Below are 16,034 nucleotides of genomic sequence, written 5' to 3'. Positions count from 1 at the left end.
GGAAGGGGAAGGGGACAGACATTTCCAGGGAGATGGGCTAAGCCCAGGGCAGGTCTTGGGTGGTTCTGGCATCCCTGGTGGCCAGCGTGTCACCTGCTAGGCTGTGAACTGTGGGTGATGCCTCTTGGGACCCAATCTGGGCCTGGCTCTGAGTCAGTGCCTGATTCTTGTCTGCCGAGCAGAGCCAACAACGCAGTCTGCCTGGAACAGCCCCACCTCAAACCCTGGGGTCAGGGGCCAGAAGGCAAGGGCTCCCTATATTCCACCTGGAGGGACAGCCAGGGCTGGACAAGCTCCAGGGGCTCTCAGATCCTGGTAGGGTCCATTCAACCAATGCAGGGGTCTCTGATGCCCCCAGGGACCCCAGCTGCCCGGCACCAGCTGTGTCTTCACTCCCACTGCCTACCGATGCCATCTGACTTGGCACTCACTATTAGCCGGGACAAGATGGGGAGTGACAGGTGACACCCCCCACCCAGGAAAGTGAGGACACACCCCAAGGTCTCAGGTCAGACTTGAGGTGAAGGGCAGAGCAGCTGCAATCCCTTGGGCAAGGTGCACTACCTTTTTGGGCCTCGGTTTTCTCACCTGCAAAATGGGGTTGATAAGAGCACCTACTTCATAGAGACACCTCAAGGGTTAAATGAGACCTCCACATATTGGTAGAAATTATAGACCTCATCTCACACAGATTTCCTAATCTCCAGACTCATAAAATATGTGCGTTTATAAATATAATAGCTCTGATTTCAAGTGCTCAGATTTCGTGCCAGACACCAGGAGAACCACTTCACACACAGCATTTCATTCCTCACTATAAGCCCAGGATAGAGGTACCACTTCCATCCTCCTTTTAGAGATCAGAAAACAGTCGGGTGTGGTGGCTCACACCTGTAATCCCAGCACTGTGGGAGGCTGAGGCAGCTGGATCACTTGAGGTCAGGAGTTTGAGACCAGCCTGGCCAACATGGCGAAACCCCGTCTCAACTAAAAAGAAAATACAAAACTTAGCCGGGTGTGGTGGTGCATTCCTGTAGTCCCAGCTACTTGGGAGGCTGAGGCAGAAGAATTGCTTGAACCCAGGAGGTGGAAGTTGCAGTGAGCTGAGATCGCACCACTGCACTTCAGCTTGGGTGACAGAGCAAGACTCTGTCTCAAATAATAATAATAATAATAATAATAATAATAATAATAATAATCAGAAAAGAGGCTCAGGAAGGTTAAATCACTTGCCTGGGATCACACAAGTGGGAGACACATTGCTGACCCTTGAACCCGGAATTCTCTGATACCAAAGGTTCCCTTGAACCTGCCACAGAAGCCCAGGAGGATGGGTGGTCTGGCCCCCTCTGCTGATCCTACGAGGGCTGGCACAAAAGAACTGATCACCTCTGCTGCATCTAACCAGCAGCCAAGCCATGGAGGGAGGACACCGGGGCCCCGGGTGGGGTGCAGGGACTCACCAGCAGCATGTGGACCATAGCATCTGTGGGCTGTGGGAGGAAGGCCAGTGATGAGAGCCATGCCTCCACCTCGTCTGCCTCCACCTCTGCTGATTCGATGAGTTCCTTCATGAGGCTCACACAGTGCTCTGTCCCACAGGAAGGCAGGGCATCCAACAATGGCTGCCTGAGATCATCAAGGAGATCCACACGTGCTGAGTGCCTGCAAAGCTCATCTCACCGAAGTCACCCAGGGGTAAACTGAGGCTCAGAGAGGTACGGTGCAGACATGCCCACCCTCACACCTTGGGAGGGGCTGACCCGGGTCTGGGACCCCACAGCCTGGCTGAGGCCCGTGCTCTTAGCACAGCAGCACCCAGCCCAGACCCTGGCAGCTCTACCCACCCAAGAAACACTGGTTTGGGAACACACAAGTCCGCACCCAGTGCTCTGCTGAAACCCACCCAAGCAAATGTCACCGAGTAGGGGTAAAAATCCCTAGCGGAACAGGAACCAGCAATCAGCAAACAGTCTCTAATTTAAACCTCGAATACTCAGCACAACATCAGGACATTTATTTTTTCTTTTTTTGTGAGACAGCGTCTCACTCTGTCACCCAGGCTGCAGTGCAGTGGTGCGATCACACCTCACTGTAGCCTCCACCTCCTGAGCTCAGGTGATCCTCCCACTCAGCCTCCCAAGTAGCTGGGACCACAGGTGTTCTCTACCACGTCGAGCTAACTTTTAAATTTTTTGTAGATATGGGGGCATTGCTATGTTGCCCAGGCTGGTCTCAAACTCCTAAGCATAGCCCTAAGCTGACTGAGTTAGTGCCTCAGAGACTCCCCTCTGAGATTGGGAGTCACTTTACCCACCTTACCAGCCCCAGATCAGCAAGGTCTGGGTGGTGGAGTGCCAGCCCTGCCCAGCACCCCGCAGCCCAGACTCTCCACGCCCCCGGCAGGAGGGTACCCTAGGTGCATTGGAATGCTAATTCCAGCAAGAGGGTCCTGTCTGGGGAAGGGAACAATGGCTGTCTTTATTCACCAGCCCCTTCAGCTTCTGGTCTCAGGCGGGATCGAGCTTGGGCCCCGTGGGAACCTCCAGCCTCCCCACTTAATCTCCTTCTTGGCACACAGTCTCGGACTGAAGGACAAGTCAGTGTCACGGGGATGGGATGAGGCATCAGCATCCATCCCTCACTGGGAACCCAGGACAGCACGAAGACTCCCTTAACCCAGGGATGCCCCCAGCCAGCTCCTAGTCCATCCCCCACCCGGAGAGGGACCTTACCCATTGTCTCCGCATTTGAAGGAAGAATGTCGCCACAGTTCCATCAGCTCACCCCCAGAAAGGCCCTGGAGCTGGGACACCAGTGTCAGGAACAAGTCCATGGCCTGGGATTCAGAGGGGGCAGCATGAGACACCCAGAAGTGCGGGGGATCCCCGAAGGTCACCTCACCCGTCTCCTGCCTGCAAGCACAACCGTGGGGAAAGTGGGAAGGACCTGCCACCTTCTCCCAAGGTGTCCTGAGACCCAGTGAGATGAAGCTCCAGGTCTGGCTTCTCCCTCCCTGCACCCCCAGCCCCTACAAGCACACAGGCTGGCTCATTTTTCTCTAATTTAGCAGGTATTTATTGAGAACCTACTATGTGCCTTGCATTGCATTCAGGATATGGCAGTGAAAGAACAGGCATAGTGTCTGAATCTGTGGCATCTAATAAAAGCCCAATAAATGTTCACTATGATTGTAATATAATCATTCTAATGAGTCTTAGCATATTTCAAATATTTAGTGAGGTGGCAATCTTTTCCTATATAATATATATACTCTTTTTTTTTTTTTTTTTTTTTTTTTTTTTTTGATACAGAGTCTCACTCTGTTGCCCAGGCTAGAGTACAGTGGTGCAATCTCAGCTCACTGCAACCTCCACCTCCTGGGTTCAAGCGATTCTCCTGCCTCAGCCTCCTGAGTAGCTGGGATTACAGGCACCTGTGACCACGTCTGCCTTATTTTTTGTATTTTTACTAGAGACGAGGTTTCACCGTGTTAGCCAGGATGGTCTCGATCTCCTGACCTTGTGATCTGCCCGCCTCGGCCTCCCAAAGTGCTGGGATTACAGGCATGAGCCACCACACCTGGACTTTTTTTTTTTTTTTTTTTTTTTAAAGAGACAGGGTCTCCCTCTGTCTGCCGGGATGGAGTGCTGCAGCACAGTCACTTCTCACTGCAGCCTCAACCTCCTGGGCTCAAGCGATCCTCCCACCTCAGCCTCCCGTGTAGCTGGGAACACTGGTGTGCATCACCACGCTCGGCTAATTTTTTTGTATTTTTCGTAGAGATGAGGTCTCACCATGTTGCCCAGGCTGGTCTCAAACTTCTGGGCTCAAGTGATCCTCCCACCTCGGCCTCCCCAAGTGCTGGGATTACAGGTGTGAGCCATCGTGCCCACTCTTTTCCAATATTTCTAATAAAAAAATTGTTTTATACAATTATTCACAGTGATGGCTAATAAAGGGCATTACAGGGGATGCAGAGGGCCCAGAACTCACAAGAAATAAAGGACTCTACTCAGAGAACAGCCCCTGTGCTTAGGAGATGTTTAGTTTGGAAAACCTTCCGTCCTGGTACCCGTGTCGTCTCAGGCTCCCTGCATTGGCCTGAACCCAAAACCACACAAAGAGCAAAAAGTAGGAGCCAAGCCAAGCCAGGTCCCAGCTTCCTGCAGAGAAGCCCCCATACTTCCCCCAGGCTTGGCCAGGGCCAGGCCTGAATCCCCCACCCACCCAGGGGTCCTCCGAGGCTGGGACCTGCTTCCCTGACCCTGGGCCTCCCTGCCGTGTGTGGCTGTGACAGAATCCCTGCACACGCAGCTCGATCTCAGCAAGACGCAGCCTGCAAAACAGGCCCTCACTGGTCACTCGACCCACCTGCCAACGTGTCTGCCCACCAGAGTCCCGGCAGCCTTCCCAGAATGTGCCTTCTGTGGGCAGAGCCAGTGGCAACGCTCAGCTCTATCTTTTCTTCCTCCGGCAGGACCCACGAGCCAGCCCCTGCTGCAGGCTAACTGCCACCATCGCAGCTGGCCCTGACCACTGGTAGCCTAAAAGACTCTATTGCCCAGTTTGGGGTGGCTATCCAAAAAATTTCAGTTCCAGGCCTGCTTCCTTCCTTCCTAATGGACTCGGCCACATTTCCCTCTGGCTGGTGGCTGTGTTTCCCCGACTGCCCTTGGCACTCTGGGTTCAGAACACGTGTGCAGACGGGCACCTGGGGATGGTGCCTGCCCAGGACCACTCCTCCTGCTCTGGGTAAGCCTCTGACCACAAGTGTTACCCTGAGAATAGGCCTTTCAGATCCAGGCACGAAAGGAGGGATCATCAGTGGCTCATCCTGGTTTTCCTCCACTGGAGGAAGAAGAAATTCAAAAGGAGAAGATAGGCCAGATCTAGGCAGGCTACGGATGGAGGCAAAGGGTCCAAGTCTCCTGCCTAGAAATCAAGTCCGGGGCCTGGCGCAGTAGTTCACGCTTATAATCCCAGCACTTCGGGAGGCCAAGCCGGGTGGATCACTGGAAGTCAGGAGTTTGAGGCCAGCATGGCCAATATGGTGAAACTCTGTCTCTACTAAAAATACAAAAATTAGCCAGGCGTAGTGTTGCATGCCTGTAATCCCAGCTATTCAGGAGGCTGAGGCAAGAGATCACTTGAACCAGGAGGTGGAGTTTGCAGTGAGCCGAGATCACACCACTGCACTCTCCAGCCTGAGCAACAGAGTGAGATTCCGTCTCAAGAGAAAAAAAAAGACAGATATGTAGGTCGATAAGAAATCTGCCACCCCCATCACCACCAATAACACATGATAATAGTGATAAGGCTGGGTGCAGTGGCTCACACCTGTAATCCCAGCACTTTGGGAGGTCGAGGCAGGTGGATCACTTGCGGTCAGGAGTTCGAGACCAGCCTGGCCAACATGGTGAAACCTCATCTCTGCCAAAAATACAAAACTTAGCTGGGTATGGTGGTGCGAGCCTGTAATTCCAGGTATTCAAGAGGCTGAGACAGGAGAATCACTTTAACTTGGGAGGCAGAGGTTACAGTGAGCCAGGATCGCACCACTGCACTGCAGCCTGGGCGACAGAGCAAGACTCTGTCTCGAAGAAAAAAAAGGAAAAAAAAAAAGTAGTAATAACTACACCACCAGTTACTTAGTAAGGAGCCTTTACTATGTACCAGGCACTGGTCTAAGCTGACAGAGAAGGAAATTGACACTCAAAGTGTTTGAGTCAGGTTCCGGTGGCTGCATGCTACTCAGTAGCAGAGCAGAGACTTGAACCCAGGGCACCAGTTCCCAAACCCCCACTCTTAACCAGCATCCTATATGCAATGGCTTAAAAAAAAAAAAAGTCCTGATTTGTAGCATTTGCCGATTCCCATGGTGTAAATACATCCACCATGGTCGATTTCAAGCTACCAACATGCAATTCCTAAGGACAGACCTGGGAAGAAATGCACCTTAGCACATCATGTCATATTTCCACCATACGGTTACAAGAAACATGACTAACCTCTAATGGAAAGACAATAGTAAAATGTAGTAAAATAACCAGGTGGTCATGGTTGGGAGTACTTAATACCTTTGTTTCTAATATAATTCATTTTATTTGATTTTTTAATTTTTCTTTTTTTTTGGAGAACAGTCTCACTCTGTCACCTAGGCTGGAGTGCAGTGGTTTGATCACAGCTCCCTGTAGCCTTAACCTCCCAGGCTCAAGCCAACCTCCTGCCTCAGCTTCCCAAGTAGCCAGAACCACAGGCATGTACCACCATGCTTGGCTTATTTTTTGTAGAGATGGACTCTCTCCCTGTGTTGCCCAGGCTGCTCTCAAACCCCTGGGCTTAAGTGATCCACCCACCTCAGCCTCCCAAAGTGCTGGGATGACAGGCGTGAGCCACCACGCCCTGCCTATTTACTTGTTGATACACATTAGATGCACATATTTTCAGGGTACCCGTGGAATAATTTGATACATTCATCTAATCAAATCAGGATAATTACGATATCCATCACCTTAACTATCTTTTTTTATATTAGAAACGTTCAAATTATTCTCTTCCAGCTATTTTTAAATGTAGGATTAATGTTAATTATAGCCATCATAGGAATCTGTTGAGGATTAGAGTCTGATTTCTTCTACTGAAGTGTATTTGTACCCATTAGTCAGCTATGTTAACACAACTTTATTTATTTTATTTTATTTTATTTATTTATCTTGAGATGGAGTCTCACTCTTGTTGCCCAGGCTGGAGTGCAGTGGAGCGATCTCGGCTCACTGCAACCTCCGCCTCCCAGGTTCAAGCGATTCTTCTGTCTCAGCCTCCGAAGTAGCTGGGATTACAGGCTCCTGGCTAATTTTTGTATTTTTAGTGGAGACGGGGTTTCACCATGTTGGCCAGGCTGGTCTCGAACTCCTGACCTCAAGTGATCTGCCCACCTCAGCCTCCCAAAGTGTTGGGATTACAGGCATGAGCCACTGTGCCTGGCCACAACTTAATGTTTAAAACAGCAGTGTTTAACAAGCAGCCTACGGGACACCTGGAAATCTACTCACCCACTCTTCTGAGCCAGTATGAGCCAGTCCTGTTCTGCCACTGTCTATGCCATTTCGTGAGTGTACACAGTCAGCCCTTAATGAACACCTGTAACTCGAGCTCCTTGTTCTCAGAACACCCAAGATTGGTGATGAGCCATGCCTTCTCCCAGGCATCCTTCCTGGCAGCCTGGAGAAGTTGGCCTTGCTGGCTCCCTCTGTCTGTCCCCTCCCATCCCCAGTGCACCCTTGCTTCCTCCTCCTTTGTTCCTTAGGGACGCCCTTGGCCATCCCACTCTCTGCCCCCCACATCGAAACTCCGGGGCCTCTCTATGGAGGGTCCGACTCGGGGGTTTACTTTCTATTGAGTGCTGAGTCCTGGTTTTGTTTCCAGACTGAAAAACAAACCTTGTCACCTGCCCACCATCAATGGGGAGGGGCAGGGGAATTTCAAGCCGGAGCTCATGAGGTCTATCCCCCTGGCAACCCAGGCAGGCCCTCAGCCCTCCCGGGGGCCCAGGAGCTGCTTGGTGTGCACTGATGTGTCCCTGCAAAGCCATTCCTAGCAACAGGGTCCTCAGCATTTCACCCCTCAGCCCAGGGGACCTCCACGGTGACAGTAACTTCCTTTTCAATGCTGTAAGTAAAAGACAGCCGCACAGTGCCCTCTGGGGCTAGCACCGCCAGCATCCACAAGTGGAGACCCAGGCCCGCAGCCCTTGCCCTGAGCCACCCCTGCCAGGGGAAATGTCCAGTTAGGTGGTCGGGGTGCTCTTGGGGCCAGACAAAGAATGCAGTCCTGTCTTCCCATCAAGCCATGAGGTTCAGCAGTGCAACGGTTAGAGCACAGGCCACAGAGCAGCGGTCCCCTACTGGTGACAACTGTGCTCCCCAGGGCCATCTGGTTGCCACGGACTGCAGGTGGGGATGATGGTGGTATCTAGTGAGGAGAGGCCAGAGATGCTGCTAAACATCCCACATTGCACGTGACAGCCTCCCCCACACATTCCACAAAGAATGACCCAGCCCTCAGTGTCCACAGCACCCAGGGTGAGAAACTTAACAGCACTGAAAATTACTTACAGCATTGAAAAGGAAGTTACCCGGCTTTGGGCCAGGCTGCCTGGGTTAACAGCCCAGCTCTATCACTTAATAGCAGCGTGGCTTTAAGAACATTTCCTAAACTCTTCAAGCTTCAGTTTCCTCATCTATAAAATGGGCACAATGATATGAATTTCACTGAGATGATTGAATTAGATAACGCAAGTGAGGCCCTGGAGCTTATTGTATGAGCGTACACTAAGTGCTCAATTAAACTGTAAAGCCTTGGCAGGGTGCAGTGGCTCACTCCTGTAATCCCAACACCTTAGCAAGCTGAGGTGGGAGGATTGTTTGTGTCCAGAAGTTCAAGACCAGCCTGGGCAACGTTGCGAAACCCCGTCTCTACAAAAAACACAAGAATTAGGTGTGGTGGCATGCACCTGCAGTCCTAGGTACTCTGGAGGCAGAGGTGGGAGGATCACTTGAGCTGGGGAGGTCAAGGCTTCAGTGAGCCATGATTTCACCACTATACTCCAGCCTGGGCAACAGAATGAGACCCTGTCTTAAAAAAAAAAAAATTGTAGAGCATTGAATGGAGGCCCCCAAAAAGATATGTCCATGTCCTAAGCCCTAGGACTTGTAAATTTCCCTTATTTGGAAAAAGGGTCTTTGCAGATGTAATTAAGTTAAGGATCTTGAGATATGATCATTCTAGATTATCTGGACGAGTCTTCAATCCAATGACACATCTTTTTCCTTCCCCAGGGACTATGCCACGCTAAACCATCTCTCTCGTGCTTTCCATCTTACATGTGGGTTCAGGGCCCTCTCTCAGAACAAGACAAGTGGCGAGGAGAATCTCGTCATCACAGCGCAGCCTCAGGGCCTCAGATACTTGAGGATCACCAAGGAACGAACTGGCCATAAGTCTCAAAGCCACATCCACCTCTTGACTTGAAACAGCCAGGAGTTTCAGAGGAGGCCTTGGCCATGTGTCTCTAACTTTGTTGTGGGAAGTCCTCAATGCTGAGGCTCAGATGTGGCTAGGCCTGGGAGGTTAGACTATGAGTCAACAGGACTGTTGTGTGCTCCTAGACAGACAGAAGAGAAAAGGGTTCCCCTGTGCTCACATCCAACCTGGACTGGGGCACTGGCTTGGCATACACCATCTAGATTTCCTTTCTTCTGCAATCAGGCACAGTTGTGCAGTGCACAACCTACCCACCCATACTTGACAACCCTGATATTAAATATCTGAGAGGATGGGCCAGGATATGGGCAGGAAGAGGAAGGTGTCCTAGAGACTCAGGGCCAAGAAAGTCTCTGGCCTGGGGCTGGAGAAGCCACTTACCTCCAAGCTAGTGGTCTGAGCCAGGCACAGCCTCCTTACTAATGTGGCCGCAGTGGCCACCATGGCCTGGGATGGTAGCTCCTCCCACTCATACAGCAGGCTGCTTGGGGTCATGTCTTCATCGTCTCTATCATCTGGATCTGAGATGGTAAGAGGTGGATGGGATGACCATATGGGGAAAGGCCAGAGTGAGCTAGAAAGCCCTCTGGGAGTCGCCCCCACCCCCGCCAGTGCTTCCTTCAGCATGTTTCAGGCAACAGGTTAAGAGGGGTGTCTACAAGGGAAATCATGGCAGCATCATTGCAAACAGCCTAAGATGGGAAGCACCTATGTACCCACCAGCGGCGGCTGGGCAAACAAACTGTGGCCCACTCACACCAGGGAACACTGAGTATCCTTTTTTTTTTTTTGAGATGGAGTCTCACTCTGTGCCCAGGCTGCAGTGCAGTGGCACGATCTCGGCTCACTGCAAGCTCTGCCTCCCGGGTTCACGAGTAGCTGGGACTACAGGCACCTGCCACCACGCCCGGCTAATTTTTTTTGTATTTTTAGTAGAGACGGGGTTTCACCATGTTAGCCAGAATGGTCTCAATCTCCTGACCTTGTGATCCACCCACCTCGGCCTCCCAAAGTGGTGGGATTACAGGTGTGAGCCACCACGCCGGGCCAACCCTGTGTATCTTTTAACAGAAACAAGTCAGCAGGACACGCCCTGCCTTGTAAAGATCTCCAAGCCATCGAGTGACCAAGGCAAGATGCACAACAATGTATGGTGCAAAAATAAAAATAGACCACTCTGTGCATGGCACAGAGGCTGTAATCCCAGCACTTTGGGAGGCCAAGGTCAGGAGTTCAAGACCAGCCTGGCCAGCATGGTGAAATCTGTCTCTATTAAAAATACCACAACTTAGCTGGGCGTGGTGGCAGGCGCCTGTAATCCCAGCTACACGGGAGGCTGCGGCAGGAGAATTGCTTGAACCTGGGAGGCTATAAGGTTGCAGTGAGCTGAGATCGCTCCACTGCACTCCAGCCTGGGTGACAAGAGAGAGACTCTGTCTCAAAAAAACAAAACACAACAAAACAAAACACAACAAAACAACAAGACCACCCAAACAGACATAGTTGCCTATGTATCTGTAGGTACACAGAATTTGTCTGGAAAAGTCTACTGGAAGCCAGGAATGGAGTCAGTCTCTGGAGAGGGGGGACTCATTTTAACCGTGTCCTTTTGTACCATGTCACACATCACCTTGTCAAAACAATAAATATTAATCTCTCTCATGCATTCGGTCCTGTGACTGCTTCCTAATAAAGATGGGTGATGGCAGAAACTGCCCTCTGTTCTGCACACAGCCATGGTGTTAACCTTTCCTGAGCCCCACTCGGACCCCCAAACCTCAGCCAAAGACCTACCCTCGAATCCACAGTCCACACCTCCCTCAGCTTCAACGCTGCTTAGCAAAGGCGTTTGCCTTCTAGATGCTGTCCAACACTATCTGGCTGCCTGCAGGCCTGGACACCCGCCCTCACAGTGTGTCTGGCTCCACACAGGTGCACACATTCATCCATCGAATCCTCAGACCTCTCCTTAGCCCCCCAGGTGCCTGGGACACACAGAGGTCGTGCCTGCCCCAGGGCCTTTGCACTTCCTGTTTCCTCCCTGAATGCTCTTTTCTGCATCTTCCCAAAGCTGACCTTGTCTTATCCTTCATTACTTTCTCAAGGAGGCCCTTTTGTCGCTCCTGTCTAAGTCACTGGCTGTCATGCAGCTGTTTAATTTCTTTCCTGACATGGATCACAGTCTCAAGCCACCTTGACTAGGTTTTTTCCCCATCAATGGTTTCCCCCTCCCAGGAGGGTGTCAGCCTCAGGGTGACAGGAATGGAGTTGACCATGATCACAGGCCTGTCCCCAGAGCCCTGGCAGTGCTTAGCACACAACAGGTGCTCAGACAAGCATTTCGGGTAAGCATGAATGAAAACACACTCCTGATGACCTGCCAAGAATCTGCAAACCTAAGGAGAATTCTCCCACGACAGTTGGGAACCAGATGACTCCAACCCAGGGAGGAGGACATGGCCAAGCCAGGGCCATCTGAGCCCAGCGCGGAATTACAAGGAGGGATAAAGGCTCATTTCTGAGTATGCCTTTGGGATCAGGCCCTAAAGAACGGGGTCAGGATGATGTGAACCACTGCTCACAGAGGCCACGTGCCAGGTGCTTAGCTAAAGGCAATGACGATTTTCTTTCTTTCTTTTTTTTTTTTTTCAGAAGGGGTCTCACTCTGTCGCCCAGGCTGGAGTGCAGTGACATGATCACAGCTCACTGCAGCCTCGACCTTCTGGGCTCAGGTGATCATCCCACTTCAGACTCTCAAGCAGCTGGAATTACAGACACACACCACCATGCCTGGCTAATTTTTTGTATTTTTCACAGTGACGGGGTTTCATCTTGTTGCCAGACTGGTCTCAAACTCCTGGGCTCAAGCAATCTGCTCACTTTGGCCTCCCAAGGTGCTGGGATTAGAGGCTTGAGCCACCGTGCCCAGCTGACCATTTTCTGTAACTTTCACCATAACCTATGGGGTAAGGGGTGACCTACCCATATATTTACAGCTAAGAAAACTGAGGCACAGAGAGAGGCTATTGGCCCAAGTCATAAAACATAGAGTCAGAACTTGAATCCAGTTCCGACTCCAAAAGCCTCCTGGGAATGACAGTGAAAATATGAAAAAACTCCTCCGTACAATGGAATATTATTCAGCAATGAAAAAGAAAAAATTCCAATTCATGCCACAACATGGATGAACCTTAAACACTGTGCTGAGTGAAGAAGCTAGACACAAAAGGGCACACTTTATGACCCCATTTATATGAAATTCCAGAACAGGAAAATTAGAGGCAGAAAGTAGTTGAGTGGCTGTCAGGGTCTGGGAAAATGATGGCTAATGAGCACAAGGTTTCTTTCTAGGGTGATGACAATGTTCTAAAGTTGATTAAAGTGGAGCACAGTGGTTCACACCTGTAATCCCGGCACTTTGGGAGGCTGCAGCAGGAGGATCACTTGAAACCAGGAGTTTGAGACCAGCCTGGGCAACATAGCAAGACCCTGTTCCTACAAAAAAATTTTTAAAAACAGCCAGGCATGGTGGCGCACAGCTGTACTGGGGAGGCTAACGTCGGGGGAATCCCTTGATCCCAGGAGGTCAAGGCACCATTACATTCCAGCCTGGGTGATAGAGCAAGACTGTCTCTTAAATTAAGTTGAAGGCTGGGCACGGTGGCTCATGTTTGTAATCCCAGCACTTTGGGAGGCCGAGGTGGGTGGATCACGTGAAGTCAGGAGTTCGAGACCACTCTGTTGTAAAACCCCATCACTACTAAAAACACAAAATTAGCTGTGCATGGTGGCACATGCCTGTAATCCCAGCTATTCAGGAGGCTGAGGCAGGAGAATTGCTTGAGCCCGGAAGGAGGAGGTTGCAGTGAGCTGAGATCACGCTACCGCACTCCAGCCTGGGCGACAGAGCCAGACTCCATCTCAAAAAATAATAAATAAAATAATAATAATAAAAGGGCCTGGCATGGTGGCTCACGCCTGTAATCCCAGCACTTTGGGAGGCCAAGGCAGGCAGATCGGACACCTGAGGTCAGGAGTTTGAGACCAGCCTGGCCGACATGGGGAAACCCCGTCTCTACTAAAAATACAAAAATTAGCCAGGCATGGTGGTGCGCACCTATAATCCCAGCTACTCGGAGGCTGAGGCAGGAGCACTGCGTGAACCTGGGAGAGGAGGTTGCAGTGAGCCAAGATCATACCACTGCACTCCAGCCTGGGCGACAAAGCAAGCCTCCATCTCAAAATATAAAATAAAATAATAATAAAGTTGATTGTGGTGATGATGGATGTGCAACTCTAAATATACTAAAAACCATTGAACTGTACACTTTAAATGGTGAATTGTATAGTATGTGAATTCTCTCTTAATAAAGCTGTTAAAAACGAGGAAGAAAAATGAAATATCCAACTCAGTGGGACACCACTGGGTCCTGGCAAGCCTGGATGCCCCCAGGCACAGCTAGTTTCTGTAGCTGAGGGGAGGGCAGACCAAGCTGGGATCCTAGAAGGCATTCCATGGTACAGAGCGAAGTAGGAGAAATCCCAAGGTCCCATCTAGTGGGTTCTCCCCCAGGGGGTGCTGGGAGCCTGCCTTCCAAGGCAAACACTATTACCAGCCAGAGCTGCAGAACACACGGCAGGGGTTCAGGTCCCAGCCCTGCCTCTCACTCACTGTGTGACCTTGGACAAGTCATTTGACCTCTTTGAGCCACAGGTCACTTATCCGAAAAATTTAATTGGCGGGACACAACAGTTCACATCTGTAATCCCAGCACTTTGGGAGGCTGAGGTGGAAGGATCATTTGAGCCCAGGAGTTCGAGACCAGCCTGGGCAACGTAGTGAAACCCCGTCTCTACAAAAAATAAAAAATAAAAATAAAAATAAATTAGCCAGGCATGGTGCTGTGCGCTTGTAGCCCCAGTTATCTGGCAGGCTTAGGTGGGAGGATCACCTGTGTGTGCCTGGGGAGGTTGAGACTACAGTGAGCCATGATCAGACCACTGCTCTCCAGCCTGGGCAACAGAACGAGACTGTGTCTCCAAAAAAATAAAAAATAAAAAATAAATGTTTATTTATTTATTTATTTATTTATTTATTGAGATGGAGTCTTACTCTATCGCCCCGGCTGAAGGGCAGTGGCGTGATCTTGGCTCACTGCAATCTTCCCCTCTCGGGTTCAAACGATTCTCTGGCCTCAGCCTCCCGAGCAGCTGGGATCACAGGTGCCCACCACTATTTCCAGCTATTTTTTGCATTTTTAGTAGAGACGGGGTTTCTCCATGTTGGCCAGGCCGGTCTCGAACTCCTGACCTCAAGTTATCCACCCACCTCGGCCTCCCAAACCGCTGGGATTATAGGCGTGAGCCACTACATCCGGCCAAAATTTTTATTTAAATTTAACTAATAACACTACCTTCCTAATGGGGTTTTGATGAGAATTAAATTAAATTAAATACACATAAAGTGCTCAGCACAGCAACTGGCCCACAGTAAATCCTTCCAAAGTCCCAGCAGTAAGAATAACCATTCTTATTTCATTATTCAGGAAGACAACTGGTTTCCAAACATGGAAAAGCAATCCTCCCCCCAGATACAGGCCTCGCTTGTTTCTTTCTGTGCAAAATTGTAGGACGGCACCAAGTCCCAGGCAATGCTATGTGTTAGCAGGAACTTTCTGGAAAATCAGGAAACCTGAGTCAGTTTGCCCCTAAAATGGGCAGACTGAGGGGTCACTGAATTTAAGATTGAGAAACAGAAGATTCCATCTTCACCAAGGACATCCCAGGGAAAAGGGACTCAATCAAGCCAGGGCCTTCTGATCTGAGCCTGCAGAAAGAGCCTGGAGAACCTTCTAGAAGTGGCTAACTCTCCTGATGATGACCATTTTCAGAAATAGGTCAGAGGTGTCCAGGCCGGGACAGAGGAATGGAGCCTGGGCCTGCTTGGGCCCCTCTGGCCAGACCCCCTCACACCACGGCCAGGGGGCGGCCACCAGGGAAGGCTGAGGTCACCTGTGCCCGCTGGATCTTGGGGCACCTCATGCAGCAGGCTGAGTGAGGAGAGGGTCCGCATCTGCACAGCGCTTGCCTTTGCAGACAGTGGCCCTGCGGTGTCCAGCTCTGTGCAGGAGGCCTCCCTCAGCACTCCGGCCCGGAAGCTCTGGATGCAGGTCAGGCGGGAGGCCAGGCTGGGCTGTGGACCAAGAGGGGAAGAGACAGCTCAGGCCAGGATCTAGCCATCCACAGGACCCAGCTGGGACCAAGGGGAGGAGGGACGAGGGACACATCAGAGCTGTAGACCCCCACCCCTCACTCAGCGAGTCTGGGGAGGAGACCCTGAGGGGTGCATCCCAGCGTCACCCACCCCTGGCTCGCCTGGATTGTGGCAACATCAGCCCAGGCAAAGGCATACCAGAGATCACAAGGACGAGGGGAAACAAGAAAGTCTAGCAGAGAGAGACCCCCAGGAGAGGAATGATAAAGCCTCAGTATGAAAACATTCGAATCAGCAGAGGCCCACCTCCACCTCTCAGATGCTGAGACTTTTGATAATAAGTCAACACGAACAATGATCACTTCTCATCCTCCTGCAGATGTTTGGTATTTACAAAGCACTTGCCTCTTCAGGGAGCTGGAGACAGAGGTGGGGAGGAGGGCTTGGGGAAAAGGACAGAGGGGCGGGCGTGGTGGCTCACTCCCGCAGTTCCAGCACTTGGGGAAGCCAAGGTGGCAGGAACGCTTGAGCTCAGAAGTTCAAGATCAGCCTGGGCAACATAGCAAGACATCATCTCTACTAAAAATTTTTTTAAAAATTAACCAGGCATAGTGGCGTGTGCCTGTAGTCCCAGCTACTTGGGAGGCTGAGGCAGGAGGATCACTTGAGCTCAGGAGTTCAAGATCAGCCTGGACACCATAGCAAGACATCATCTCTACTAAAAATCCAGAAAAAAAATAATTAACCAGGAATGGTGCCTTGTGCCTGTAGTCCC

At 50.9% G+C, this 16,034-nt stretch overlaps 1 protein-coding gene across 1 annotated transcript in view; it reads right to left on the bottom strand.

Moving 5' to 3' along the window:
* LOC129016230 (uncharacterized) overlaps positions 1-16,034 on the bottom strand; it is a 151,490-nt gene that overhangs the window by 123,361 nt on the left and 12,095 nt on the right. Inside the window, exons 7-10 of the mRNA XM_054455393.2 lie at positions 15,058-15,238; positions 9,427-9,566; positions 2,736-2,839; positions 1,464-1,629 (exon numbers count right to left, since the gene is read on the bottom strand). Of these exons, the coding sequence (XP_054311368.2) occupies positions 1,464-1,629; positions 2,736-2,839; positions 9,427-9,566; positions 15,058-15,238 (591 nt within the window). The remainder of the gene's footprint in view (positions 1-1,463; positions 1,630-2,735; positions 2,840-9,426; positions 9,567-15,057; positions 15,239-16,034) is intronic.

This window comes from Pongo pygmaeus, chromosome 18, assembly GCF_028885625.2.
Source record: "Pongo pygmaeus isolate AG05252 chromosome 18, NHGRI_mPonPyg2-v2.0_pri, whole genome shotgun sequence".
NCBI classification, from domain to species: Eukaryota; Metazoa; Chordata; class Mammalia; order Primates; family Hominidae; genus Pongo; species Pongo pygmaeus.
Note: the sequence above shows the minus strand (reverse complement) of the source record. Positions and strands in the feature narration are given on the sequence as shown.